This window comes from Pongo pygmaeus, chromosome 23 (genome assembly GCF_028885625.2).
Source record: "Pongo pygmaeus isolate AG05252 chromosome 23, NHGRI_mPonPyg2-v2.0_pri, whole genome shotgun sequence".
NCBI classification, from domain to species: Eukaryota; Metazoa; Chordata; class Mammalia; order Primates; family Hominidae; genus Pongo; species Pongo pygmaeus.
The window spans coordinates 61182329-61209902 of record NC_085931.1 but is presented as its reverse complement, the minus strand read 5'-3'; the positions used below and the strand labels follow the sequence as shown (position 1 = coordinate 61209902).

Genomic DNA, 27574 nt, shown 5'->3' with positions numbered 1-27574 from the left:
ACGTCAGATGGAGGAGTGCACGTCAGGTGGAGGAGTACACATTGTCAGATGGAGGAGTGCACATCAGATGGAGGAGTGCACGTCATCAGATGGAGGAGTACACATTGTCAGATGGAGGAGTACACATTGTCAGATGGAAGAGTGCACGTCAGATGGAAGAGTGCACATCAGATGGAGGAGTGCACATCAGATGGAGGAGTGCACATCGTCAGATGGAGGAGTACACATTGTCAGATGGAGGAATACACATTGTCAGATGGAGGAGTACACATTGTCAGATGGAGGACTGCACGTCGTCAGATGGTGGAGTACACATTGTCAGATGGAGGAGTGCACGTCAGATGGAGGAGTACACATTGTCAGATGGAGGGGTGCACGTCAGATGGAGGAGTGCACGTCAGATGGAGGAGTACACATTGTCAGATGGAGGAGTGCACGTTGTCAGATGGAGGAGTACATGTCAGATGGAGGAGTGCACATCAGATGGAGGAGTGCACATCAGATGGAGCAGTGCATGTCAGATGGAGGAGTGCACCTCATCAGATGGAGGAGTTCACGTCAGATGGAGGAGTACATGTCAGATGGAGGAGTGCACATCAGATGGAGGAGTACACATCGTCAGATGGAGAAGTGCATGTTGTCAAATGGAAGAGTGCACATCGTCAGATGGAGGAGTGCACATCAGATGGAGGAGTGCACGTCATCAGATGGAGGAGTACACATTGTCAGATGGAGGAGTGCACGTCGTCAGATGGAGGAGTGCACGTCAGATGGAGGAGTGCACATCAGATAGAGGAGTGCACGTCATCAGATGGAGGAGTACACATTGTCAGATGGAGGAGTGCACGTCGTCAGATGGAGGAGTGCACGTCAGATGGAGGAGTGCACGTCAGATGGAGGAGTGCACATCAGATGGAGGAGTGCATGTCAGATGGAGGAGTACACATCGTCAGATGGAGGAGTACATGTCAGATGGAGGAGTACACATCATCTGATGGAGGAGTGCATTTCGTCAGATGGAGGAGTGCACGTCAGATGGAGGAGTACACATTGTCAGATGGAAGAATGCACATCAGATGGAAGAATGCACATCAGATGGAGGAGTGCACGTCATCAGATGGAGGAGTGCACGTCAGATGGAGGAGTGCATGTCAGATGGAGGAGTGCATGTCAGATGGAGGATTGTGAGTCATTAGATGATTGTCAGTTGCTTTAGGTCGTCAATTTTTGTAAATGTTTCTTGGTGCAAATAATGTGTAATTCTGAAATTGTTTAGTGTCATGAGTTGAGCCAGATTTGTTTATTGTGTTGTTGACATATTTCATTTCCTTAGTCTGCTTATCAGTTACTAAGCAAAGTATGATAAGATGCATGTAATTCTGTCAGTTCTTGCTTTAGAGTTTTCAGATTGTTACTAATTTTATTTTGGTAAGGATTTTCCTGGTATGTTTTTTCTTTCATCATTATATAAGCTTATGTTTTACATATTTCTCTGCATAAAATTCCGGACTGCCAATGTCTTTTAACCAGTGCATGTAACATTTACGTTTAATGTAATCATGTACATGGATTCTGTGGTGATTGATTCTGCATAAGAAATCACTGCAAAGCAGAGCTGCTGACAAAGCAAACATCTATCCTCCACGTTTTCTGTGGCTCAGGAATCCGAGAAGGGCTCATCGGCATGGTGCTGCTTCAGGGATGCTTCTGAAGCTCAGTCCCGGTGTGAACTGAGGCAGCCTCATCTGAAGGTTTGCCTGGAGCTGGGGACCCAACTCCCTGATGGTACACCCCCCATCAGTCCCTCCCACGTGGACCTTCCACAGGGCTGCTTGAGTGTCTTCACAACATGGCAGCTGGCTTCCTCCAGTGAGTGATTCAAGAGAGACCACTAGAGTCATGAGGTCTTTATGACCTCACCCAAGATATCACACCCCTGCTGCTCCTATATTCTACTGGCCATGCACCTCAATCCTGATCCAGACAGGAGGGGAGCACACATGCATGATTGCCTGGGGGTGAGGATCCCAGGGGGCTGCCTTGGAGCCTGATGACCACAGTATCTACCATCTGATTTCATTTAACTTTTGTTGATCTAATCTATTCTATGTTCCTTTTTCTCTCTGTTCTTGCCTTAGTTTTCATTGACGCTTCTTCTCTCATTTTGGTTTTTCCTTCTTCTGGTTTGGAGGTTACGGATTCTGTTTCTGGTGTTTTACTCACTGCCTACAAATTACTCATTGCACGTTAAACTTACCAAAATCTAAAGTGAAGGAAGTCACACTTATACCCACCTGGCAATACATCGACTTTGAAGCCTGGAAAATGTGAAGTCCCCTGCTCCCTTCTGACTTCCTGCTATTGCTGTCAGCCTGTTTAATAATGTTTTTAACAGTCTACTGGGCGTGATTATCATCATCGCTTGCACAGCCAGTGGTTTTTAGATTTACTACATACATTCCTCTTTGCCCTTCACTCTTCCTGAGTCTCAGATTTCCAACCATGTTCATTCTGAACCACTTTCTTTCTGCTCAAGACAGTGTCCCTTAGGGAGGTGCCAGTGGTGGGACGTTCGGATGAGCTTTTGGTCTGTCAATATCTTTTCCACATAGGTTCATGACAGCGTCAGATTCTCGGCGGCAGGAGTCCAGGTTGCAGCCACTCTCCCGCTGAACATTGAATACGTCTTTCCACTATCTTGTCTTTGCAGCGACTCTCGGAAAATCCGCAGAGTCAGCCATCACTCTCCAAGGGGAGCTGTCGGTTCTATCTGCCAGCTTTTAAGACTGTTTTAATACGATATCTGCGTGTTCAATTTGATTTTTACTTATTCAACCTGGAATTTGAATGTCTTTGATGTGTGTGCTGGTGTCATTATTCAATTATGGGACTCTCTCAGCCATTATGTCTTTAAATATTGCCTCCACTCCATTCTGTCTCTTTCCCTTTGGAACACAAACTAAATGTTTGCTAAGCCTTCTCTCTCTCCCGGTATCTTTTAATCTCCCACTTCTTTGTTTGATTTATTTAGCTGCCTGTGCTGCATTCTAAAAATGTCTCCTCGCCTGTCTTCCAGCTCATTTCAGTATGCTATCAACCATTGAAGTTTTAATTTCTTAAAGTTTTCATTTTTAGAAGTTCTACTTTTTAATAAAATTATTTGATCTTTTTTCTTTTTTTTTTTCTGAGATAGGATCTCACTCTGTCACCCAGGCTGGAGTGCAGTGGTGCAGTCACAGCCTCCAACTGCAGCCTCCAACTCTCAGGCTCAAGCAATCCTCCCACTTCAGCCTCCTGAGTAGCTGGGACCACAGGTGTGCACCACGCCCAGCTGTTTTTGATTCACCCTTGCACCCAGCTGTTTGGGGCTGCTGTACTGTTGGGGGCGTGGAGTGTCTTCTGTCCCCACACTCCAGGGCCTTGGGACCTAGAGCTCCAGGTGGCCCTGGTGGCGAAGTCTCAGAGTGAGGAGCTTCGGGGCCGGGCACCTTTCAAAGCACCCTCTCCTTGGGCTCACTCACCTTCCCTGGCCTGGACCTGGTCCTCCTTTACCGTCTTGCCTGCTGCTTTTGCTTGTTTTTGTGATGCTTTTCCTGTCTTATGCCCCTATTTGGTGGTTTTCCCTGGAAGGGCTGGTCTGGGTCCCAGACTCCCAGGGACTAAGTGCACCCCATGGGCTTTAGTGGCTCCCCGGAGCCTGCTGATGCCCCACAGTGAGTCTCACCCCAGCCCCGGCCTCCGTACAGGGTTGGGGCCCAAGCCTTGAGCCTCCCTCCCTCAGCAGGGTCCAGGCCCCACACCAGCTGCTCGGTTAGCTCATGCATGCTCCATCAATCACGCACAGACACACGGAGAGCTGCAGACACCACATCCCCTCCTCCTTGGCTTAGGATGGGCCCAGCCTCTGCCCCGACTCACTGGACACACACTTTCTGGGCACCCCGGTGGGTCCCATCAGGCCCTGGGTGCCTGGGGGACAAAGCCCTGCCCCGCAGTGCTGCCTGGCCTGCTGTGCCGGGCCACCCTGGCAGACTTGACCTCCCAGTCCTGTGCCCGGCCTCTCTGCGTCTCTCCTCTGGGATGAGAGCCCCGGGGAGTGGGAGCTGTTACCACCTCGTTCTTCCTGCTGCTCATGCCCTGCTTGTGCCACGCGGGCCCTGGCCTGTCCCATGGGCCAAGCTGGCCCAGCCCTTCCGAGGTTCCCGGAAGCCAAGGACTGCTTTGCATAGGCACTGGGGGCTCTCCCCACCCAGACCCTCAGGAAGAGTGACTCAGCCTGGGGCTCGTAGTTTGCCGTTAGTGGTGGGTGCCCCAGCAGGGTGGTGCCTGCACTTCTGGGCTGGGCTGTGGCTGCTTGGGAACCTATAGCCCCGGCGGCTGGGAAAACCGGGGAGTCCCCCTTCACCCCACATCGCTACCCCACCCTGGGACTCCTTCTGTCCCTCCCCCACCAGCTATAGCTGCAGCAAGTGTGCAGGCTGGCCTTCCCCTAGTCCTTCCTGGCCTGGGCAACCTGAAGTTTGACTCACCAGCCCCAGTACATGGGGGACGGGGCTTGGCACAGGCTCACCCCACTGAGAAGGGCTGGCCAGGGACCTGGGACAGCCCCAGGGCAAGGACAGCGGCTGGAGGCCAGTGAGAGCCAGGCCAAGGCCCCAGCCTCTCGGGTGAAAGGGACGCGTGGTGGTCACACCTGCCAGCCTTGCCTGTCCTGTGACGCTCTGAGGAACTGTGTGAAAGTCCTCAAAAAGCAGCAGCTCCCATGCAGGGGATGGCCTCGCTGAGTGGCCAGCCCCGCAGTGGATGGCACCTACCTACTCTCACCCATCACAGCTGCCACCTCTGAGTCCATGCAGGAGAGGGCACGGTCTGCAGCCGCCTGCCAGACCACGGGCACCACGTGGGATGGTGGGCCTGGGGTGTGCTCCCTCCAGCAGCTCCTGGCATCAGAACTGCCCATGGGCCCTGGTGAGGTCTGACCACAGGTTGTGGGCAGCAGGTCTTCTAGCGCCACCAGGAGCCCCAGCCCAGGCCCACTTCAAAGGTGCCGGTGTGTCCAGATGGCCTGCACTGGGTGCAGCCTCTCGTGGGTACAGGGCTCGGTGGCTCCTGGAGCACCCCCAGTCTTAACACTCCCGCCTGTCTCCTGACCTGACCCCTCCAGCCGCTGACCCATCCTTTGACTCTGTGGCTGGCCCAGCACGCTGCTGGCCCTCGTCTGCAGGCACCGTCCTGAGCCTGCTACTCACTTGGTCCTGGCCCAGTGGGGACGGGTCCTCAGCACCAGGCATCTGAGCCCGAGCCCAGGCACAGCAGGGCAGGACGAGTTGGGGTGGGGGCCGCTCTTCTCCGAATCCCCTGGCCGGTTGGGTCCTTCTAGGCAGGACTCGCCTGGAGGAGGGCTGGGAGAGGCTGACAAGCTAGAGGCAGAGCTGGACTGCCCCTCTGGGGTAGGGGGCCAGGTGGAGGGGCATTAGGGAGAGTGAGGGGGGTGGGGAAGGGGACCTCCCATCCGCAAAGCCTTCATCCCAGAGGCACGACGCCCCACCCCCGCCCCCCTGCGTTTGAGTGGAGGTCTTGGTTTTCCGAAAGCTGGAGGAAGCAGGTGGGCTCCACGCAGGAGCGAGTTGGGAGTCACCTGGGGCTGGACTCTCCGCCTGGGCTGGTCTTGCCGGTGATGAGGGTGGCCCTGGGGGGCCTGCCTGGGGGCGTGGCCTTGAGGGGCGCGGGCGTCGCCTGTTGGTGGGTGTGGATTGAGGGACGGGTGGGCGGGGTCCGGGGGCCTGGCATCGAGGTCAAGGGGCGCTATGCGCAGTCAGGGGGCCTGGGGCGCGGTCGTCGGGGGTGGGCTGGGGTAGGAGAGGACAGGGGCGAGGTTTCAGGGGTCTGTGGGCTCAGGGTCTGTGGACGCAGTCCAGGGTTCCCGGGGGGTGTGGGAAGGTCAGTGGGCTGGAGGAGCGGTGTGTGTGGGGGGGTGATGGGCGGGGCCCGGGGACGCGACTGCAGGTGGAGGAAGGCGCTGTCGGGGGTGGGGGATCCCGGGGAGCGCAGGGCGGGCGAGTGCTGTCGGGGTGGAGGGAGGCGCGGCCGGGGGATGTGGGGCCGGCGCACGCGGTCTCAGCGCCCCTCCCTCCCCAGGGCTGCCGAGGGACCTCCGAGCGCCGCCCTGCCTCGTGTGCCGCGGGCTGCTGCCGCCCGCCCGGCCCTGCAAGCGCTGCCGCTAGTTCTGCGCCGCGGTCCTGCAGTGCGCGTCCTTCGTGCCGCTCGGCGGGCGGAGCTGCAGCCCGCGGATCCCGTGAGTCGGGACCGGCGCGGGGACCAGGACGACGACCCGGAGCCACGCGCGTCTCCGTGGAAACCTATGCGGAGCTGAGGCCGAGAACACAGCGCTGTTGTGGAGAACCCGCGTCCTCGCCGTGGTTTTCTTGGGAACCTCGTGCCCAGCACCCCCGCACCCGCTCCGGACCCTCCGAGCCGCTCTGGGGAAGGCTCCAGCCGGGTCCCGAGCAGACGCTGGTTCGTTCCTTCCCGCGTTCGTCCGACGAGTCTCGGCGCCGCCCAGGGTCTCCGCACCCCATTTCCTCCCATCTGGTGCCCAGCGCGGGCGCGGAGGGAGCCCCCGGGGTTGGACCCTCAGATCCCTCACCGTTGGGCTTCTGGGCGACGGATGGTCAGTGGGCCGTGTGGCCGTGCTGCCCTGGAGACCCAGACTTGGAAAGACTCCACCCCCACTCCAGGCCTCGTCCAGCTGCGGTGGGTGATCTCGGTGGCCGGGGCCTGCCCAGGAGCCCGTGGCCTGGCTCTTCATGGATACTGAGCAGGGCCAATCCCCCAGCCCTCAGAGACAGGGCCGGAGCCCTCTGACCTCAGGCTGGAGAGGGTGGCCGGGGGCCTGGGGCAGAGGGTAGAGGCCGGCCCCACTGTCCTTCCCTGGGCCTTGGAACCAGCACCAGCCACACCCCGTGGGCCGTCCCTACATGAGGTCACCGACTACTGGCCACCTGCAGTCCCTGCCTGTGTCATGGCGCGCTGGGATGGCGCCTTCAGGCAACGGGTGTGTCGTGGTGGTGGCCTGTCCCAGAGAGGCCTGGAGAGAGGTTCGGGTGTGAGTGGGCCCACGGGGGAGGGACATTTATCCTTTCCCAGTGATCCTGCTGGCCGTGCCCATGGACATCGTCTGGGACACCCCTGCCACAGTACAGCAGCCCCTGTTGTCCCCTGGTATAAGGAGGGCTGGAGGCCAGGCTGAGGGGCGAGGCCCAGCTGGAGTATCTGTCTTACAGCTCAGCCGGCCTGGGATGGGGGATGACAGTGGCCCGTCCTGGGCCACCATCAAACGTGCCTGCCTGCTGCTGACCACACCGTGGCATGGAGGCTGGCACTAGCCACTCTCTCCAGGGCGCTGTGGCCAGGGGCAGGCTCAGTCCCATCTACTCTGCCCAGCAGTGACTGCATACGTTCCAGCCCATGAAGGGCTCTAGGCCAGGCGAGGGCAGGGTCGAGGTGCTGGCCCAGGCGGCAGGGAGGTGGGCAGTGCGGGGTGGTGGGAGGGAGGGAGAACTTCACGGTCACAGCAGGCCCCTGCCGCCTTCCCTCCCCTGGGACCGAACCCTAGAGCTTGTTTCCCAAGCTCCCTCCTGACTACCCGAGCCCACAGTGTGAGGCCCACAGCCTCTCCCAGCCTGGGGGTGGTGCTGCCCTCCACACTTGGGGAGTCCTGTGGGTATTCCAGGCAGAACACCCCAGCTAGACACTCCCAGGCTCCCCAGCTATTAACTCCCTCCATCCCCCCAAACACACACACACACACACACACACACACACACGTGGGGCAGTGCCCTCCCAGAACCCAAGGCAGGTGCAGAAGCCTCTGTGCCTGTCCAGTAAGGGAGGAGCCAGGAGGAGCCCAGAACTACACCCTGGTTCTCTCCAACCCCCTGCCCTGGCTGGAGGAAAATGGGAAGCAGTAAGCTTCTGCCCAGAAACTTTCCTATGCATTTGATGCTCCAAATAAGATGACACAGAACAGCTCCCTGAGCACAAGCTGGGCCCCAGAGTTCCCAGCCTTGGGGGCTGCCCTCTGGAGTGGGGGGGCCTCATAGGACCGCACAGGGGAGGTGGTCTTTTGCATCTTGAGGGGAGGTGGAAGCCAGGGACTTGGGTGGAGTCTCAGGTCTTAGGAGAGGGCTCTCCCTTAGGGGCTGGGGCTGAAGCCAGGGGCTCTGGGGTGCGAGTGCCCAGGACAGATTCCACCCCTCTGCCAGCCCAGCCAGCTTTCCAGGGCCCTTGTCTACCCTCCTGGCCTCATGCATGCCTGAGGGCGGTGCACGCAGACGGCAGCCTATCCCACCGGCCTGGAGCCATCTCTGCACCAGTGGCCACCCTGTGGGGAACCCCATTAGGGTGTCCTCGGACCCCAAAGGCCCCAAGGTTTCTGGATGCTTCCTTTGGAAACCTAGAAACTCCACAAGTGTCTGGCCACAGTCTTCTGGCCCCAGGCAGTGGAAAGTCTCCGGGCTGCTGTCTGTGAATTGAGCCCTGTTTTGCCGGGAGGGGGAGTGTCTCGCTTGCTCCCGCTGTAAGGAGCAGCCTCCACTCCTCTGTTTGTCTTTGGGGCTGGAGCTGCAGGGTCAGCCTGGAGCCGCTGCCACAGGGCATCCTGCAAACTTGCCCCACTCACATCCACGCTTACCAGTGGGAGCTGTCACTGCACAGCCAGATGCTGGCTGGGCAAGCACTCGCGTTCTTGGGGCTGACCTGGGGCACTTTCCAGAGCCTGGCCATCCCCCGGATTACAGAATGTGGCCTCTCCTGTTCTCAGGTAAGCTCCTGCCTCCTCCTAGGCCCCTACACTGTGGCAGATAAGGCCCTGGTTTCTCCTCAGATGGGTCTGGCCTGACGCTCTCAGCACATCAACAGGTGAGGGGTTGCAGGGCCCTGGGGGGCCTGAGGGCAGCGCTGGTGAAAGAAGGATGGGAGACCTGGCATGACCCTGCCGAGCTGCTCTGGGAAGTGTTTGCTGGAAGCTCAAGGCAGGGTGAGCCCACCTTGGACCCAGCTGTGACCTCCAAGGAGGCTGTGTTAGAATCCAGGGCAGCCCGCAAGCCCATCCAGGGCTCCCACCCCACCCCCCGCGGCTGCTCTGAGCCATCGGGAACCCGCAACACCTGGGCTTGTGTAGACACCTGCCAAGGAAACACTCGGGGAATGTGCTGAGAGTGAGATGCTGGCAGTGGAGGTGCATGGGTTGGGGTGGAGGGCTCTCGCTGCAGTGCCCACTGACTCAGCCTTATGGGAGAGGGCGCTTCATCAGCACCTGCAGCAGGAAGTGTACCCAGCGTCCCAGGAAGGGGCCCCCATGCCCAAGGCTGGCCGAGGGACAGTGGGGACACAGGCATGGAAAGAGCACGGAAGGTGTCCCTGAAAGGGAGGACTCACTGAGGACCTGCTGGGTGCACCGTTCCTGGCATGGGGACGGCAGTGAGCAAGATGTGTCTTTAGGGCGGTGGCCTGGTCACCTCAGGGGACACTTACGGGACATCCAGCAGCTCCACAGGGCCTGAGACGGGTCCAGCAGAGGGCTCAGCTCAGGGAGGGGAGCAGCAAGGGCTGGAGTGCTGGGTGCCATGGGCAGGCTCAGATCCACAAGGCATTCGTGGAACAAGGAAGAAAGCAGGCTGGGATGTGTGGGAACCGGTGGGAGCAGGGGAGACGGGCGAGTTCAGGTGGGAGGGGTGTCCAACGGATGCCATCCTGCAGTGGAGACAGAACAGGAAGGGGCAGGCCTGGGGATCCTGGCTAGGAGGGGGAAGGAGAAGCGAGAGATAGACCTCAGAATCGACTTTTCCCTCTGGGAGGAAATGGTCCCTGAGTTGGGAGACCTGGGGGGAGGCGGCCTTGAAATGCAAGCTGGAAAGCTTTGCTGAGGCGGCTGCGGCTGCTGGGTGTGCAGGCAGCCTCCCGGTCCGAGGGGTGATGGCGCTGTCCACGCTGGGACGGGCAGGTGATCCTGGGGAATGGGTGGGGACCAAGACTGAGCCCTCAGTACTCCAAGGAAAGGGGCAGGGGCTGAGGCGGGTGGAAGAGGCCAGGAAGGAGGGGAATTCCTGGAAGGGAGAGGAGAGGAGGGGTTTGGCGGGGCTGAGGGAGGGTCTCATGGAAGATGGGGTGGGGAGGGTTGAGCAGGAGGGGTCAAGCGGTGACAAGAGGAGCGGGAAGCTGGAGGTGGGTGTAGGGGCGCTGCCTGGGCAGCCTTGGACAGGGAGGTGGTTGCGAGGGGGCGCGGCAGCCCCTGCCCGCGGGGGGAAGCCAGCGAGGGGAGGCTGGGGCTACAGCCGCGCCCTGGGGGGGCCCGCGCGGTGACGGCGGGAGGCTGGGCCGCAGGCAGGGGAGCTTGGGCGGGGTGGGGCCGCGAGCAGCCGCCCTGGGGGTTCCCTACAGACCCCCCGACGCCGGCCGCTGGGAAGCCCCGAGAAGCACGACGGAAAACCCCGCGTGGGGGAGGCGCCCAGGGCCCAGGCTCAGCCCTCCCCGCCCCCGGTCCCCCCCACCTTCCCCCCCAGCGCGCCGGGGTCTGGCTCCCCGTGCCCCGTGGGGGACGGGAGGGGCGGGGCAGAACCGCGCGACGTTCTGCGCCCCCGACGGCGGCCTGTCCTGCAGCCCCAGCCACTCGGGCCACGGGGCCAGCCCTGGGTGGGCTTCAGGGTCCGGGAAGTCAGGAGAAAGAGCGTTCGCCCTTCGCATCTCCAGCCCCCCCCGGCCTCCGAGCCCCTAGCGAGGATTCTTTCTCTCCTGAAGTTGGATGCGGGGAGTCCGGGTCACAGTGGGCGCCCAGAGGGGCTCCAGGGCACCTGGTGGGAGGGAGGCCCGGGCACCCACGCCACTGCCCCCCTGCAGTTCCGCACAGGCGGCCTCACTGGGCCTCCCCGCGCTGCCTCCGCCGCTCCCTTTGTGCCCGGGCTGGTCTGGGCTGCCCTCGCCTGCCCACCTGAGGCCTGCTCGGATCACGTTCCCCAGAGGCTGCCCCAGGCGAGCCCGGCCCCTTTTGCCTGGGCAGAGCCCTCAGCAGCCTGGGGTCAGCTCCGCCGGCCCCTCGTTTGAGGCCCTGCTCCCCACCAGGGGCCGAGGCCGGGGCTTCCATCAGGACGCTGGGTCCAGCCTGTATACTCCGCCCACGGGCAGCGGGTTTCGTGGCCGTGGCAGGCGGAGGAGGGTCACGCACGGCGGTCTCTGGGGAGTTATTGGGGTGGTCGGCAAATGGGTGGAGACAGTGAGAACGAAGACTCAGAGGCCATCTGCAGAGTGAGGTCCTGGGCTGGACCCTGGAACAGAAAACAGTTCACTAGGAGCACGTGATTCCACACTAGACTGAATGTCACTAACTGCCCCCGATTCCACACTAGACTGAGTGTCACTAACTGCCGCCACCCATGTTGCTCCCCAGGTTTTGCAAATGCACGGGAAACTGTTGAGATGAGGGGATCCTGGGTAAACTCTCTGTAAATCTAAACATATTCCAAAATGAAAAATATTTAGAAAGAGATGTAGCCACCAGTAATGCCCGCTCGACAATTCAAGGAACAGAAGTGGGCCCGACTTTTATTTTTCCATGTTCCCACCTGGGCTAGGAGCAGAAGTCCAGGTCTCCATCTTGAGCTCCCCCCACCCCCACCCCCACCCCGACAGCCTGGGCTTCCTGGTCCGGTCCGTAGAGGGTCAGCTCTTTTCAAGAATGGAGCGGCTGTGTTGACCACGGGCTGCACAGTCCAACGCCCCAGCTCAGTGGCCGCCCCCAGGGGGCCTGGACTCTGGGGGTCCTGCCCTGCTCTGAGGGCGCCAGTGCCACCCTGTGCTCTCCGACATCAGCTCCCACGCCGTTGGGGCTGGGGTGCCAGGCGCCTCCTGCCTCACCAGCAGGCTGTCTGTGAGCAGCCTGTCCCACAGGACCCTTCTGCCTCGTGGGAGCCTGGCCACAAGTCCTCATGCTCCTCTTTGGGCACCCTTGGTCAGGTTGGGCTGGGGATGATCATAAATCAGGAATGCAGCTTGGACCTGGACCATCCAGGGCCTGTTCACTGCACTGCATGCCCCCGCCCCCGACTACCAACTCAGCCTCACTTCCTTCCAGGCCCATGAAATTGACCTCTATGAGGCCCCCCAAGCACTCCTTAGATTTATAACCTGCACCCCCCCACACTATCTGGACCCCTCTTGCTCCTCTGGACCCCTCTGTTATGTTCCCACCTCTTTATTTTAGTTACATAAAATATAAGTTGCTGATTTCCCCCGGTTTCGGATCGTTCTGTCTCCCCGTTCTCGGAATGTGAACTCCTGGAGAGGCAGGGATGGATCAGTTTCCCTCTGTTCATGAATTCCAGCCCCTAAACAAGCCTGGCGCATAGTGGGTGCTCTCCTAAGCAAGCCTGGCACGTAGTGGGTGCTCTCCTAAGCAAGCCTGGCACGTAGTGGGTGCTCTCCTAAGCAAGCCTGGCGCATAGTGGGTGCTCTCCTAAGCAAGCCTGGCACGTAGTGGGTGCTCTGCTAGTGTCCACTTAAACGCACAAGTGGGTGGGGGAGCTGGGGCCTGAGGGTCCGGAGGGATTCAGACCACACTGTTTACTAAGTGACTGCTGCATGCCAGCCTTGGGCCAGGCCCCTGACACTGAGGAGGAGCCAGGATTCAGGGCAGCCCAGGACCCCCGGAAGTGAGGGACAGGGCAGGAGCAGGATGGGCTGGGGAGGGGGTGCCCTCAGCCGCTCACCCCTCTCACTGTTCTGTCCCCAGGGCTTTGCCTGCAGGAGCCACAGGAATCGTGAGTACATCTCAGCCCCGGGGGATGCTCAGGGCCTGGACTCCCCACCCCAGGCCACCAGGGCTGCTTTGTCCACCGTGGGAGGCAGGTCTGTCCTGCAGTGTCCCCAGAAGCTGGGGTTCCCTTCTGGGCAGGGCAAACCGCCATCACTCACCGATGCGTGTGGGACCCTGGCCACACCCAGGCAAGGCCACCCTGGCTCCTGGCCAGAGGTGGGCCTGCCAGAGAGAGTCCCATGTCTCCACCTAACGCACAATGCCTCATTGCGTTCCAAACTGGCCGCCCAGAAGCAGCAGGTGGAAAACCCCGTCTCCTCTAGCAAAGCTTTTTCCCTGTGTAAAGTGATCCCTACTAGGCCTTTAACTACCTTGTCTTTGTAAACAGAGTATCTATTTATAAAAGGACTCTGAGTGATGCAGACGCCATAAGGAAGAAAGTTAAAGCTCACTGGAAAGCCTCCATGTAGAAATAAACAGTGTTTACCTAGACAAACATTGCTCTAGGCATTTTGGGTTTTTTTTTTTTTCTTATTTTTGATTTTTATAAGAATAGACCTGAAGTCTTCCTATCTCTGGTTGGTCAACCAAACCCAGGCTGTTCTCAAACTCCTGGGCTCAAGCGATCCTTCTGCCTCAGCCTCCCAAAGTGCTGGGATTGTGGACTTGAGCCACCATGCCTGGCCTGTTCTTGACATTTGTGTAGCCAAATATACAGATATTTGCAGGATAAACAGATAAAAATTATTTTATAGAAATGAAATTACCTTATGTCATTTAAACTATTTTGTTTATTTTTACTTGAATTTAACAGAAAAATAGATGGCTAAACTTTACTTAAATATTTCTTCACCTCAAGGACCTCTAAGCTTAAGGGAGGAGATTAGATCAGCCTGGCCCCTGCGCAAGGATGACATGCAAATTCACAAAGCGGACTATATTAACAAACAAACAAACAACAAATGCAAAGCATGGCTGGTGCGGTGGCTCACACCTGTAATCCCAGCACTTTGGGAGGCCGAGGCGGGTGGATCACCTGACGTCAGGAGTTCGAGACCAGCCTGGCCAACATGGTGAAACCCTGTCTCTACTAAGAATCCAAAAAAAAAAAAAAAAAAAAAAAAAAACTAGCCGGGTGTGGTGGCACTTGCCTGTAATCCCAGCTACCTGGGAGGCTAAGGCAAGAGAATCACTTGAACCCAGGAGGCAGAGGTTGTAGTGAGCCGAGATTGCGCCACTGCACTCCAGCCTGGCCAATGGAGTGAGACTCTGCCTCATAAAAACATAAATTAAAAAAAATAATAAAATAAACCTCTTTAGTATTTCTAATAGATTTCCTATCGAGTCTCCTTTTTTTAATAGATGATCACATATTCTGCAGCTAATGACAGCTTGTAAACCTATGTATTGGGTGAAGGGGGCGGATCTTGTGGAATTGGCTCAGCTCTCCAGGGCAATGTTGAATGAGAGAATTCCTGTCTGAGTCCTGATATTAACGGTAATGATTCCAAAGGTTTACTGCTCAATATTAAGTTTATTGGATGTTTGCACTAGATGTCCCTGATCTAGACAAAGAGGTGCCTTTCTTTTCCTAGTTTGCTAAACATTCTTTCATCATGAATAGGTATTGAATTTTACGAAAAATTTCTGCATCTATGAAAATTGTCATATAGATTTTTTAGTTTAACACCCCCCCTCCTTTTTTTTTTTTGAGACAGAATCTCACTCTTTCGCCCACGCTGAAGTGCAGTGGTGCAATCTCGGCTCACTGCAACCTCTGCCTCCTGGTTTCAAGCAATTCACCTGCTTCAGCCTCCTGAGTAGCTGGGATTACAGGCATGTGCCACCAAGCCCGGCTAATTTTTTTTGTATTTTTAGTAGAGACAGAGTTTTACCATGTTGGCCAGGCTGGTCTCGATCTCTTGACCTCATGATCCACCCACCTCGGCCTCCCAAAGTGCTGGGATTACAGGCGTGAGCCATCACGCCTGGCCCCAATCTGCTCTTAAAAATCACCCGTTGTATTTTAATTCTGTCGCAGTGGTTTTTTTCTAGGAATTCCATTTCTCTCAGGTGTGCCTGGTCCCTCATCACAGCCTTTCCTGCTGCCTGTATTTTCAAGCCTGTTTTCTCGCCTGCTTGGCCTGTGGCGTGTTACTGGAGGACACCTGGGCCCACCCTCTCCGCAGCCTCACTCCGGGCTCTCTGCTTCCTGGTGTGCTTGTTTACCTTCAGCGTCTCAAAGTCCCAGGACGGAGGGCCTCCTGGAGGCTGGATTCCTGTTGCTCCTGGGTGGTGCCAGGAGCAGTGTCTGACTGTTGGGGCCGTTTAAACCAGATTCACAGACTGAGGTTTCAAGGGTCTTCCTGGTGGGCCCAGCCTGGGCTGTGAATCTGTACTGGGTTGTGGGCTTTTGGGGGAGTTTTCTCTCCCTGCTCCTCCACTCAGCGACTCTGGAACAGTGCCTGGGCTTTGGGGAGAGGGTCGGTCCAGTTCTGGCTAACTCAGGTCAAGGCCCAGCTCAATGTGGGGAAGTTCTTCCTCACCATGTGCTGGGGCCTCCCCACAAAGCCCTCAGCTCCCACTGGGGTGGAAATGCTCCTTCCATCCCCCACCCCTGTAAAGCAACCTCCTACACCCTGCTTTCCTCAGCACCCCCATCCTGATTATTTTCGCAGCTCTCCTATGTTTCTAGGAAGGTTTTTAAAAAACGTATGTTTTTTCTCCAGCCTAATTGGTACTTTTCAGCAGTTGAGTTGGTGCAAATGGCCAGGTCTCCCATATGAGGGAAGTGTAGTCCCAGCGTGTTTTTATTTTTATTTTTGGTATATTTTATTTTATTTTTTTATTTTTGGGGGGGTGGGGGGACAAGGTCTCGCTTTGTTGCCCAGGCTGGAGTATAGTGGCACGATCTCGGCTCACTGCAACCTCCACCTCCGGGTTCAAGGGTTTCTCCTGCCTTAGCCTCTCGAGTAGCTGGAATTACAGGCACCCAGCACCACCATGCCCAGCTAATCATTGTATTTTTAGTAGAGACAGGGTTTCACCATGTTGGCCAGGCTGGTCTCGAACTCCTGACCTGAAGTGATCCACCCACCTCGACCTCCCGAAGTGCTGGGATTACAGACGTGAGCCACCATGCCCGGCCCAGGTGTTTTTAAACACACAGAGTTGTCCTCAGCCTCCTCCTCTGTCAACACCAGCTTGAATTCCCAATTCCCCATCATGTTTTCCCATTCCCTGCTCTCGCTGCTCCTTTCTGTAACCCACTTGTTCCTGTTGAGCTCCCTTCTCCTTCCTGAAGCAAGCACATCTGTTAGGTGTTCTTTCAGTAAGACTCTGTGGATATTATTTTTATGCCTTATTTTGAATAAGGCAAAACATATTTATTTCTAAGTGTTTATGATGAATTGTGGTTTCACAGTTTTTTCCTCACAGTAACAATGAATTCTGTTTTGTACCACACTAATCTTGTGTGTTTCTGCTTTACTCACCCTTCCTTCTACACAACCTCCTCTTCATTTTGTCAGCTTAGTTGGGACAAGAGCCTGTTCTTATTTTTATACATTTAATTTCACAATGAGCAGCTTCTCCTCCTGAACCCATTTCACTAACTCTGTATATGTCCTCATTTTCCGTGCTCACCATGGGTCCTTCTCCTCCGTGGCGTCACCATTTTTTTTTTTTTTTTTACTTTCTGGTTTTGATTCCTTTCTTGGTTGTCTGGAATAAGTCTTTGTCTTTTTTCTAGAAAGGGTCAAAAGATGCAGATTTCTCATTTCTTGCATAAAGGAGGTTGTCTTTTTTTTTTTTTTTTTTTTTTTTTTTGAGATGGAGTCTTGCTCTGTCACCCAGGCTGCAGTGCAGTGGTGCAATCTTGGCTCACTGCAACCTCTGCCTCCCTTCCTCTCCTACCTCAGCCTCCGGAGTAGCTAGGACTACAGGTGTGTACCACCACACCCAGCAAATTTTTGTATCTTTAGTAGAGACAGGGTTTCGCCATGTTGGCCAGGCTGGTCTCGAACCCCTGACCTCTAGTGAACTGCCCTCCTCGGCCTCCCAAAGTGGTAGGATTAAAGGCGAGTTGTTGGCCTCACACATATGGATGACAACATACACACCGAGTTCTAAGGCACAGTCATTTCTCTGAAGATTGCTGCATACCAAGCCCCGGGGATGATGCTCCAAGGGAAGGAAACACCAGCCTTGGGAACAAAGCTCCCCTCACTCCCTTCCCCACTCCCTAGAACAGCCTGGCTTTTTATCCCCAAACCATCCAGCTTTATTTTATTTTTAAATTTTCAATTTGTAGTTATTCTTTGCTAGTATATAGAAATAGTGTTTGGGAGGCTGAGGCAGGTGGATCACTTGAGGTCAGGAGTTCAAGACCAGCCTGGCCAACATGGCGAAACCCCGTCTCCACTACAAATTAAAAAATTAGTCGGGTGTGGTGGTACGCACCTGTAGTCCTAGCTACTCGGGAGGCTGAGACACGAGAATCGCTTGAACCTGGGAAGCAGAGGTTGCAGTGAACCGAGATCGCACCACTGCACTCCAGCCTGGGTGACAGAGTGAGGCTCCGTCTCAAAAAAACACAAAAAAACAAAAAACTAAAACAAACAAAAAAGAAATAGTGGATTTTTGTATATTGATCTTGTATTCTGCAACTTTGCTAAACTTATTTATTAGTTTCAGTGCCTTTTTTATAGATACTAGTGTTTTCTGCAGAGACCATCATGTCATCTACAAAGGTACACAACTTTACGTCTTCATTTCCAAGCGAGAAGCCTATTTCTTTTCCTGCCTCATTGTGTGGAGTAGGGTCCCCCCTGCAGTATTGAGTCGAAGTGAGAAAAGCAGGGATCCTTGTCTTGTTTTTTATCTGAGGAGTGGAAATAATCTATTCTTTCACTATGAAATGTGATGTTACATATAGATTTTTCACAGATCGTCTTTATCAATTTGAGGAAATTTCATTCCCTGTTTGCTGAGATTTTTTTTTTTAAATCAGGAATGGATGGTGAACTCCATCAAAAAATTTTTTCTGTGACTACTGAGATGATCATAAGTGGTTTTTAAAATTTTGTCAGTTGGGTGCGGTAGCCTCTCAAAGTGTTGGGAATACAGGTGTGAGCCACCATGCCCGGACTTTTTTTTTTTTTCTTTTTTTTGAGATGGAGTCTTACTCTGTCGCCAGGCCTCCGCCTCCTGGGTTCAAGCGATTCTCCTGCCTCAGCCTCCTGAGTAGCTGGGATTACGGGCGTGAGCCACCACACCTGGCTAATTTTTGTATTTTTAGTAGAGACAGGGTTTTACCATGTTGGCCAGCCTGGTCTCACACTCCTGATCTCAGGTGATCCGCCCGCCCCGGCCTCCCAAAGTGCTGGGATTACAGGCATGAGCCCCGCCCGGCCCACTCCCTCAAATTCTCTTGGGTGGTTCTTTCTCCGCCTCTGGTCATTCCCTCACATGCATGAGTTCATGAATACTCCACTGAGTATTAGCAAAGTGCATATTCCCCAGAGCTCTCTCTGCGTTATCCTCTCCCCTCTCATACTCGGTCCGGCTGCCCAGACCCTCCATCCCAGTTCCTCCTCTCAGGGAGTGTGCCAAGCTCCACTTGGGATCCACCCCCATCACTGCCTGAGAACACTCCCCAGAGAGTGGCGCATTCCCAGAGCTCACTGTGGCTGTTTCCCGTCTCCCAGGACTCACTGTCCCTCACTTCCTCACGCCCACTGTCTTGAAACCATTGCTCATGGATTTTGCCTTGGTTTCCCCGCTGTCTCCGGCAGGAGGGTAAATCAGATCCCTGTGAATCCATCCGGACTAGAGTGGGAATTTGTAAGAGTTGGATTTCTGGCTGGGCGCGGTGGCTCACACCTGTTATCCCAGCACTTTGGGAGGCTGAGGTGGGCGGATCACCTGAGATCAGGAGTTTGAGACCAGCCTGGCCAGCATGGTGAAACCCTGTCTCTATTAAAAATACAAAAATTAGCCGGGCGTGGTGGTGCGCGCCTGTAATCCCAGCTACTCGGGAGGCTGAGGCAGACGTTGTAGTGAGCCGAGATCACTCCACTGTGCTCCAGCCTGGGCATCAGAGCGGGACTCTGTCTCAAAAAAAAAAAAAAAAAAGAAAAGAAAGAGTTGGATTTCTCACCCATAGCATATTAGGACTTCATTCCCATTGCCCCTTTGAGGCACAGAGTTACTGGGTGGAAGTTCTCAACTGTCAGTTGTCTAGGTTCTTGCCATGTTGAACAAAATACACAAGTAAAACAACAAAAAAGAATGGAGTAAGGAGAGCACAGATTTACTGAAGTGAAGGAGCACTCCACAGAGCGCGAGCAGGCCCAAGCAAGCAGCCAAGGGCCCCGAATGCAGTGCTCCACAGGGTTTTCATAAAGCTAAAAGAATTTGGTAACACTCCTAGCTGCCCTTTGGAGGTTTCCGGTGGGTTACACCCTGGGGAGGATAGGCCTGCAACCAATCAGAGGCTGAAGTGGAGTCTCATTATCACAGGAGGGAGGCTGTGGCCTGTGTGCTGCCTAATCTTGCCTGGAACTGGCTGCACCTGCTGTTCTTTTGCTTATCCCTTCGCCCCCGGTTACCCTCATTCCTTACTCTCCTGCCTCAGCAGGGTGCTGTGTTCAGTGTGGGCTCCGCTGAGCAGCAGCTTCACTGTCTCACCAACAGCATGTGGGTCCCATGCCTCGGTGGCCATGCCTTCTATAAAGAGGGTGGCAGTTCTCCTGTGGAATGGCTGGGTTGCCAGGCTCTGTGGCTCACGTGAAGTTCTGCTCTGAGTCCCACCTGCAAACCTGGCTGAGCAAAGGCAGCAAAATTGCTTAGCCCCCAGTGCCCAAAATGATACCCAGCTCCACATTGCCAAGGTCTGGTGACGCTGCCCAGAATGGCTTTTGGTCTCAGAGCAAAAGGCCCTGGGGGCAAGTCCTCCCTGTGAGGATGCGGCCACTTCCCTGTGGACAGAGGCCTGGGCTGCAGCAACCTTGGGGTCGCCTCCCAGGTGTCCCAGCAAGCCCGCGTTGGCCTTTTCTGCTGTTCATCTTTGAGCAGAGGCGACAGAGCTTGCCAGCAAGTCATGGTGGGCTTCCTGCCCCCTTGTTGGCCAGGTGGGGCAGCAGCTTCTGCTGCTCTGATGCAGACTGGTGTGCAGACTGCCCCCCGACCCGGGCCCACTCCTGGGGTCCCACAGATATTTTGAAGTGTGTCTCGGTGGGGGGTCACCACATGCCAGGGGGCTTGCTCCCCAATTGGCCTGGGGCAAGATAGTAAAGACCCCCTGGCAAAGACTGTGCAGCCCCAGGGCTCTCTCCCCCTTCACAGAACCACCCACAAAGCCTTTCCAAGCACCAGGGAACTCGAGGCCTCACACTCCTTCTCCCTCCCCAGGGAACATTTTTAACAGCTTCTGCCGGCCACGCCCTGTGTCCATGTCCAGGTCAGTCCTGGAGGCCCTGACGTCCTCCACTGCCATGCAGTGTGTCCCCTCTGACGGCTGCTCCATGCTCCTGCGTGTACGCGCCTCCATCACCCTGCATGGTGAGAGGTGGCCTCGAGGGTGGGAGGGCCAGCAGTGGGCCCAGGTGCCTTTTATTCCCATCAAACCCTGGGCGTCCTGGTGAGGGAGGGGGGCACTGCTAACCGCACTTCACAGACAGAAGGCAGAGGAACAGGGTCCAACGGCCCCGTCTGGAGGCAGGGGCGGCCCTGCTCTGATGCACCCTGCCGGGTCCTTCCTCCACCCAGAGCGCCTGCGGGGCCTGGAGGCCTGTGCCATGAGCCTGGACACCCAGGAGACGCAGTGTCAGAGCGTGTGGGTGGCCAGGGCCTCCCACCGGCAGCAGGTGGGGCAGCAGGTGAGGCCAAGGCAGGGCTCTGCCACCCAAGTCCCGAAGACTGGGCGCCACTCCTTGGCGCTATCCCTGGCTCTAAGCTCCCGCCATACAAGTGGAGCTGGCCGGGTGGGGTAGGCAGTGCCTCTGAGTCCACGCAGCTCACACCTGCACCTGCTCAGCTCCAGGTGCACTTTGGCTGCTTTGCGGTGAGCGTGGCCCAGCACCTCTACGTCACCCTGAGGACCATCCCTCATTTCTGCGGGGTCCAGCTGGACCAGAGGCACCTCGTGGAAGGTAGGGTCCCCAGGGCCCCCCTGGGCACAGCTGCCGTTCAGCCTCCAGGGCCTGGCTTGGGTTGGGACTTGCCCAGGGCAGGGGCCTGGCCCTCACACTGGACAGATCCCCGCAAGGCCTTTGGCTTAATTCGAGGTCGCATGGCAGAGGCACAGCGCGTGGGTGGGGGGCGGGTGGAGGAGGATGGCCCCTGAGGGCAGGGCAGCCCGCACCCCGCCATTGCCTCTGCGGTTTGCAGACTGCGGAGAGGAGGACGTGGGGAGGAGCGTGCCCGACTGCCTCGGTGAGTTCCCTCCTTCGACGCCCCTGCGAAGACCCCCAGACGCTGCGACAGGCTTCCTCTCCCCGGGGTCTTCTGCCCCATTTGGGAAATCCTGAGGGGCCCTCGGGTGGGCGACTCCCAAACGTCTGAACCAAGCAGGAGCCACCACGTCGGGGCTCTCGGGACAGACAGAGCCCCGCGTCGGTGATCGCTGGTCCCAGCGCGGCCTCGACTTGCCGCCTCCTGCAGCGGGGAAGCTCAGCTACTGGGTGGACCGGAGGCGCAAGGCGATTCTGGTGCAGGTGCCCAGGGCCTCCGGGAGCCCCGACTACTACGTGCGGCTCTGCCTCAAGCGGTTCACCTGCGAGGACGCCGGCGCCCCTGTGCAAGTGAGCGCCTGCGCCCCGCCCCCGGTCAGCCTTAGGCCCCGCCCACCTCCGCGCCCCGCCCCCGGTCAGCCTTAGGCCCCGCCCACCTCCGCGCCCCGCCCCCGGTCAGCCTTAGGCCCCGCCCACCTCCGCGCCCCGCCCCCGGTCAGCCTTAGGTCCCGCCCACCTCCGCGCCCCGCCCCCGGTCAACCTTAGGCCCCGCCCACCTCCGCGCTCCGCCCCCGGTCAGCCTTAGGCCCCGCCCACCTCCGCGCCCCACCCCCGGTCAGCCTTAGGCCCCGCCCACCTCCGCGCCCCGCCCCCGGTCAGCCTTAGGTCCCGCCTACCTCCGCGCCCCGCCCCCGGTCAGCCTTAGGCCCCGCCCACCTCCGCGCCCCGCCCCCGGTCAGCCTTAGGTCCCGCCCACCTCCGCGCCCCGCCCCCGGTCAACCTTAGGCCCCGCCCACCTCCGCGCCCCGCCCCCGGTCAGCCTTAGGCCCCGCCCACCTCCGCGCCCCGCCCCCGGTCAGCCTTAGGTCCCGCCCACCTCCGCGCCCCGCCCCCGGTCAGCCTTAGGCCCCGCCCACCTCCGCGCCCCGCCCCCGGTCAGCCTTAGGTCCCGCCCACCTCCGCGCCCTGCCCCCGGTCAGCCTTAGGTCCCGCCCACCTCCGCGCCCCGCCCCCGGTCAACCTTAGGCCCCGCCCACCTCCGCGCCCCGCCCCCGGTCAGCCTTAGGCCCCGCCCACCTCCGCGCCCCGCCCCCGGTCAGCCTTAGGTCCCGCCCACCTCCGCGCCCCGCCCCCGGTCAGCCTTAGGCCCCGCCCACCTCCGCGCCCCGCCCCCGGTCAGCCTTAGGTCCCGCCCACCTCCGCGCCCCGCCCCCGGTCAACCTTAGGCCCCGCCCACCTCCGCGCCCCGCCCCCGGTCAGCCTTAGGTCCCGCCCACCTCCACGCCCCAGCCCCCGGTCAGCCTTAGGCCACGCCCACCTCCCGTCCCCGCTCCCGCCCCGTTCGGCCCAGGTCCCGCCCACTCCAGACCACCCCCGCCCTCCCGCGCGGCCCCTCAGCCGCCCTTTCTGGGTTGCAGGTGACCGCCAACAGCGTCTCCCAGGCCGTCTCCCTGCCCTACAGCCAGGAGCTGCCGTGCCTGTGCCTGGAGGTCGGTGGAGTTGTGGCCTGGACTTGAGGCGGGTGAGGGGAGCACAGGGATGGGTGGGCTGCACTGACCCCAGCCCCTCCCACAGGGCTGGTCTGCGACCCCTGACGCGGTGCGGATCCAGATCTGCCCCTTTGAAAACGGCAAGTGTCCTGGGATGCCAATGGGCGGAAGGGTGGGAATGGCTGCGGCCAGCCTGACTCCACCATGAGGACTGACGTAGGGGGATGAGATAAGGGGCAGGCCCAGCCTAAATCCCTGAGCTTGCTCGGAAGGGCCTGTCACCAAGGGAACCTGCGCACATATGTGGATGTGCACACGTGTATGTGTGTGTATGTGTGTGCAATGTACATGTGTGCACACGTGGACCAGCTCACCTGGGAAAACCAAGGCTGTCTGAGGGGCCCAAGAGAGATGTCCTGCTCTTGGTTCTGCTCAGGATGCTGCACACACACACATGCACAGACACCCATGAACATACATGCCCATACACATGCACACGCATACACACGCACACGCACACCCATGCACAGGCAGGCACACCCACACCCATGGACATGCACCCATGCACATGCACCCATGCACATGCACCCATGCACATACACACCCATACACATGCAAACACATACACATGCAAACACATACACATGCACACCCATGCACAGGCACACACATACATAGGTGCACGTACCCATGCACATGCATATCCACACACATACATAGGTGCACGTACCCATGTACATGCATATCCACACACATGCACACACGTGCACAGACTTGGGCCAGGGCTCAGAGACCCATAGGAGGACTGCTCTGGACCCTGGCCCAGTGGTCACTTGAGTGGATGCTAGACCCCATGGGCCTGGCAGCCAGGGTAGGGCCCAGCTGACCTGTGTTTCGGGGAGGGTTCCTGCAGACACTGAGGCACTGGAGGTGCTGTGGGACACGGTCTACTACCACCCCGGGAGCCAGACACTGAGCTGGGAGCCCGCCTGCCCTGTGAGTGGCCATGTGAGCCTGTGCTGGCGCCCGGGGCCCGGGGCCGGCTGCCGTAAGCTGCAGCAATCCAGCCAGCTGGTGCATCGCAGAGTGAGTGCCTGATCAGCAGGGATGGGGGTGGGCATGGATGCCACAGCCTGACCCGAGCCCTCCTCAGGTGCAGTACCCGCTGGTGGACACCCAGCCCCAGCTCTGCCTGAAGGTGAGGGGCTGCCACAGCCTGCCAGTGCCCTATTTTGGGAGGGGCCAGGGGGCATCAGGGCAGGGAGTGGGGCAGAGGCCCTTGCCCAGCCCTGCAGTCCAGCCTCCCAGCTGTCCCTCAGAGCCCCTTCCTGGTCTGACAGTGGGTGAGCTAAGGGCCTAAGGAGGGGAACTGGGCCCAGAGCACCCTGAAGCTGACCCAGCCTGTCCCTGTCCCGCACACACTCCACCTTCCTGCACCCCTCAACCCACTTTGCAGTTCTCCACCAGTTGGGGGTCCTGGGTGCGGTGCCCTTTCGAACAGCGTCGCTTCCCAAGTAAGTTCTCCATGGGGCCTGCGCAGTGTGGACACAGCACAGAACATCCTTTACGTCACTCTGTGTTGGTCAGGGAGGTGGGATAACAGTGCCAAGCCAGTGTGGGGGAGGTACAGTGGGCAGATGCCAGGCCCACTGGGGAAGGAAGGGAGGCGGTGGGGTGCTGGGCCGGATGGGGGTCTCACCCTTCACTCCCCACAGCCTGGAAAATGACCATCCAGCCTTCGCCCACAAAGGGCCACCTCCGGGCCACCTTCTTCTCGTCCAGCCCCGCCCACTTCCAGGTGCACGTGTGTCACAGGAGGAAGTCACAGCTCCCTGTCTGCCAACGCACACTCCAGGCCAGCCCGCTCCCTTCAGTCTCAGTGAGCCGAGAGAGTGGGGCTCCATCCTGGGGAGGTGGGGGGGTGGTGGCAGGACCCCATCACTTCCCTGTGGTGGTCTCTGCCCCACCCGGGCCCTGAGCCCACCCAGGGTCTAGTCTACCTGGCAGGGAGGGATGGGGGGCCAGCCCTGCTTTGTGGGTGCTCAGAGGATGTGGGAGAAGGACAATGTTTAGCCTGATCCGCCCTTCCTCCCATTGCCTGTGACCTGCCCTCCCCCACCCAGGGTGACCCGGCAGCCGCCCCTGCCTTTGCCTTCCTGGACCTTCCCAGGGAGGAGGCCTGTGCCCCAGGCATCTGCATCCAGGTGGGTGTCGCTGCTGTGCCCAGCCCCTACCCATCTCCTCCACTGCAGGACCTCAGTTCAACCCCCCCTTCCCATCCCCCATCCCCGGGGGAAGCAGGAGGCCGTGTTGACGGGGCTGCCTTATGCCTGCAGGGCTGGAGGACCGATGTACACTTCTCCGTGCCCCAGCAGCTCTGCAACCTCCGCTCCAGCGGGTGCCCAGCTCTCAGGGGCCGCAGGAGGCCGAGGACTAGACCCAGGCCTCCCACAGCAGGCTGGGCATGGCGTGCACTGAACAGGAGACTGGGTGGGGGAAACGGGGAGACCATCCGGCCCTGAGTCAGGTCAGGCTTCTGCACCAAACCCAGGCCTGCGCCCACCACTGCCCTCCAGCCTTGCATTTCTCTCCACCACACACCGCTGGGGCTTCCCGCACGCCCTCCCTGGTCTCACTCTGTCACTGGCCTTGCCTCCTCCCTGGGGGTCCACCTTCCCTGATCAGAGCTCTGGTTCCAACCGCCAGTGACTTGGGATGTCCCTTTGCCCACCAGCCACCGAGGCCCAGGCTCCCAGGACCCAGGGTACATCAGGACAGGACTCTGCCCAGTGGACAGAACTAAGCACGTGTGGCCTGGGTGTGGTCAGGAGCATGGCTCTGCCTTGGAGTCCAGGAAGGGTCAGAGCTAGCTCTCCCACCTGCACCCCTCCCTGTGAGCTCAAGAGCTTGCCTGGCTTCGGGTGGGGTGAACCGCAAAAGCTACAGAGGTGGGAGGGGTGGGAGGGGGTGGATAGGACAGCCGGGCACCCAGGGCCTCTGGATACCCTTTCCAGGGAGCACCAGTAGGCCAGGCAGGGGTCTCTGGAATGTCTCCTCAGCTCAGCCGAGCCACAGCCATTTCAGGGCAGCCTGCAGCCTGCTGCCCACAGGATATGCCCAGGGCCGTGGCAGGACCCGCAGACCTTCAGCTCCCCCTTCTCCCAGCAAGACATTTTGGCCAAGCCTAGGTCCCCCTCCCCAGCAAAGGTCACCTCCAGCAGATCACAGACTAAAGGGGCAATGGCCACCTGCTGGTCAGGTGTCCCTAGGGCTGGCACCTGCCACTGTGGAGTGCCCATGCTATGCTGGGCAAGTCCACGGCCCCAGGGACAGGCCTGGAGGCAGCAGGAGGACTGGGCCTGGCTCAGGTGGGGGGATCTGGGGGTCACACACGCTCTTCCTTCACTTGTCTGCTGAGCCTCCCTGCAGATGGGAGGCTGCTGTCCACAGCCACTGGCCCCCCAGGACTGGGCAGCCCCCCTCCCCTTCCCTCACACGTCTCAGCATCACACAGTGGGGGCAGGGCTGGGAGGGGGTGCCCCAGCCAGTACCACCCCTACATCTCTCTCCAGCTGCACCCACCCCCATAGGATGGCAGCCTGAGGCCAGGAATCTCCTCACAAACAAGTAGGTGCCAGGGACACACTGCTGGGGGGCAGGAGGCCAAGGCACAGCCGGACAGCTGAGCCAGGCCCCCCTCAGAGTGTGGGGTGTTCTCACCTGACCGTGGGGCCCAGGCACCTGCTGGTTCTCCTGGGGCTACAGCTCCATGGGGCCCTCAGGGGCTCTGGGTCACATAAAAGACCTTCAGCCCTGTCCTGGGTGCCCTGGGAATAGCAGGAACCTGGGTGGGCTATGCCTTCCCCAGATGGCCCAGGTGCTGGACCCCAGCCTCCCTCTCAGACAATTCATTGTCATGGTCACTGTCCCTGGCCCTGAAGACAAGGCCCTGGCAGCTGCCCGGAGCTTCCCCAGTGCTCTGGGGTGCAGGGTGCAACCCCACCCTTCCTGTAGCTGACCAGGCCCAAGGTGGTCAAGGATCACCCCAGTTTCTGCCCAGGGCACCCCACACTGGCTGGAGTGCACCTCTCCTGTCTGTGCATCCTCGGGTGCTGAGCTTCACTGGGGCACCCGCCCCACTCGGACCCCTCCGGAGGGTCTCAGCTTCCCCAGATCCCAGCCCCACTCACCCAGCAACGGTCAGTCACTTCCTGTGGTCTCAGAGGCCACCTGCCTGGGGGCCACCTGCTGGGATGTGCGGTTCTCAGACATTCCAAGTGGCACATCCAGGCCCCAGCCAGGGGTGCCCAGCAGTGGCCTGTGCAGTGGGCCATGGGGTCGGCCCTTGAAGGTCTCTCGTGTGGGTCATGTAGGCTCCCTGGCTTCCCCGCTGAGCCACCCTCTGGAGCCTGGACATCGTCTCACCTAAGTGCTGTGCAGGACCACGTGCCCGGCCTGTCCCGGTGGTGGTCGCACCCCATCTGCAGATGCACTCCCACCGCAGTCTGGGTCCAGGCTGCCCTCTTCCAGCTGGCCGTGGGCCGCTGGGCCTTCTTTTCCCTCCTGCAACGGAGGCTGCTATGCCCCACAGACTGGAGAGGGGGCTGCAGAGCGAGTAAGTCCCCTCCACTCAGTAAATGCTGGTCCAGGGGTAGCTGTTAAAATGGAGCTTGGGCCTGGCTGGATGGTGACGGCATCACAGACAAGTCTGGAGCGTGGGCGTCGTGGAGCCATCCCCACCAGGCTGGACCCGAGAGCACCCCAAAGGCGTGGGAGGCCGCACCCCCATGGGCATGTGGGCAGGGAGCACCTTGAGACTCAGC

General features: G+C 58.7%; 2 protein-coding genes across 2 annotated transcripts in view; both read left to right on the top strand.

Annotated features, from left to right (window-relative positions):
- The window catches only part of TTLL8 (tubulin tyrosine ligase like 8), a 41529-nt gene extending 38677 nt beyond the window's left edge, over positions 1-2852 (top strand). Inside the window, exon 14 of the mRNA XM_054469725.2 lies at positions 2613-2852. Within this exon, the coding sequence (XP_054325700.2) occupies positions 2613-2620 (8 nt within the window). The 3' untranslated portion in view covers positions 2621-2852. The remainder of the gene's footprint in view (positions 1-2612) is intronic.
- A 5867-nt stretch (positions 2853-8719) lies between these two features.
- On the top strand, positions 8720-25312 carry IL17REL (interleukin 17 receptor E like). Its single transcript, XM_054469726.2, has 15 exons — positions 8720-8821; positions 12785-12812; positions 20222-20371; positions 20579-20688; positions 20847-20961; positions 21200-21244; positions 21473-21612; positions 22680-22751; positions 22837-22891; positions 23665-23837; positions 23905-23949; positions 24208-24265; positions 24467-24630; positions 24875-24955; positions 25088-25312. Exons 1-15 carry the CDS (start codon positions 8720-8722, stop codon positions 25271-25273), a joined length of 1524 nt encoding a protein of 507 aa, XP_054325701.2. The 3' UTR covers positions 25274-25312.
- The last annotated feature ends 2262 nt before the right edge of the window (positions 25313-27574 follow it).